This window comes from Epinephelus moara, chromosome 18 (genome assembly GCF_006386435.1).
Source record: "Epinephelus moara isolate mb chromosome 18, YSFRI_EMoa_1.0, whole genome shotgun sequence".
Taxonomy (NCBI): Eukaryota; Metazoa; Chordata; class Actinopteri; order Perciformes; family Serranidae; genus Epinephelus; species Epinephelus moara.
In genome coordinates this window covers 8,333,697-8,334,919 of record NC_065523.1, presented here as the reverse complement: position 1 = coordinate 8,334,919, position 1,223 = coordinate 8,333,697, and the positions used below count along the sequence as shown (strand labels likewise).

The following is a 1,223-nucleotide window of genomic DNA, read 5'->3' as shown; positions in this document are numbered from 1 at the left end:
ACCCAAGTCTAGCATTAATGTTACCTTAACGTTACATTGCCCGTACAGCAAGTGTATTGCTTACATAGCATAGGTTTAGCTAACTAACAATAACGTGGTGGAGCATTATCTTCCAATCTCACACAGATGCACTTTGTTCAAAGTATTATCAACATAAATTCTAACACTTCTGTATTACGCTTTGACTTCAGTGCATGCCGGTTAGCAGCTAGATAGTGAGCCAAAAAAAAAACATTTATTACTTTGACTTAAAAGGAAATTTAGCAAACTAAAGAAAACAGTTCATATTCAATCTATTTATCATTCTGACATTGTGTTTTTTTTTTCAGTGATTCTCCCAAAACCCAGCGTCTCTATGAATCCTGTTGGTGAGGTTACTTGGGGTCAGGATGTCAGCATCACTTGTTCAATCTCAACTCAGCATTTAGGTGGGACATTCATTCTGCAGCAGACCTCAGGCTCATTCAGGAAGACTCAAACATCAAGTACCAACTCGGCTACTTTTAACATCGTCCAAGTGGACTTTGACAATGAAGGATCGTACCAGTGTCAGTATCAGACGACGGTTTCAAGTCAAGACTTCAGCTCCCCCTCAAGCGACTCTGTCAGACTCTCTGTTGCTGGTAAGGAAATAACTGAATGAATAAAATAACACAACAAAGAAGGCAGAATAGCAATACCAAGATTATTCAATCAAAAGTAAATGTTGTATTTTAACATAGCAATATGGGGTGCCGTTTGTAAAGTGTCTCACGCTGAAAATAACATCAACATTTTGCCACATTTAGCTTCAAACAATGTTTAAAAAAGTATTGTGAATTTTTTAACGTCACCTTTTACCACATTTACAGCAATATTTGTTAACTTAGAAATATATTAAATAGTTAAATCTAAATATTAAATGTGGCACCTAAATGTTAAATGTTAAGTCTAAATATTAAATCTAAATCCAAATCTAAATATTAAATCTAAATCTAAATGCTAAATATAAATATAAATCTAAATATTAAATCTAAATATAAATATAAATGTTAAATCTAAATATTAAATCTATATATAAATATAAATGTTAAATCTAAATGCTAAATATAAATATAAATATAAATATAAATATAAATGTTAAATCTAAATGCTAAATATAAGTATAAATATAAATGTTAAATGTTAAATCTAAATGTTCTGGGCGAAACTAAATATTTAGCTAATATGCAAATTCACACTGC

General features: G+C 30.7%; 1 protein-coding gene across 3 annotated transcripts in view; it reads left to right on the top strand.

Annotated features, from left to right (window-relative positions):
- Positions 1-1,223, top strand: part of LOC126404807 (deleted in malignant brain tumors 1 protein-like) — a 60,156-nt gene that overhangs the window by 11,669 nt on the left and 47,264 nt on the right. Inside the window, exon 6 of one of the 3 annotated variants that reach the window (XM_050068130.1) lies at positions 330-623. The exons of the other annotated variants lie outside the window; for them this stretch is intronic. Within the exon in view, the coding sequence (XP_049924087.1) occupies positions 330-623 (294 nt within the window). The remainder of the gene's footprint in view (positions 1-329; positions 624-1,223) is intronic. 3 annotated transcript variants of the gene reach the window in all.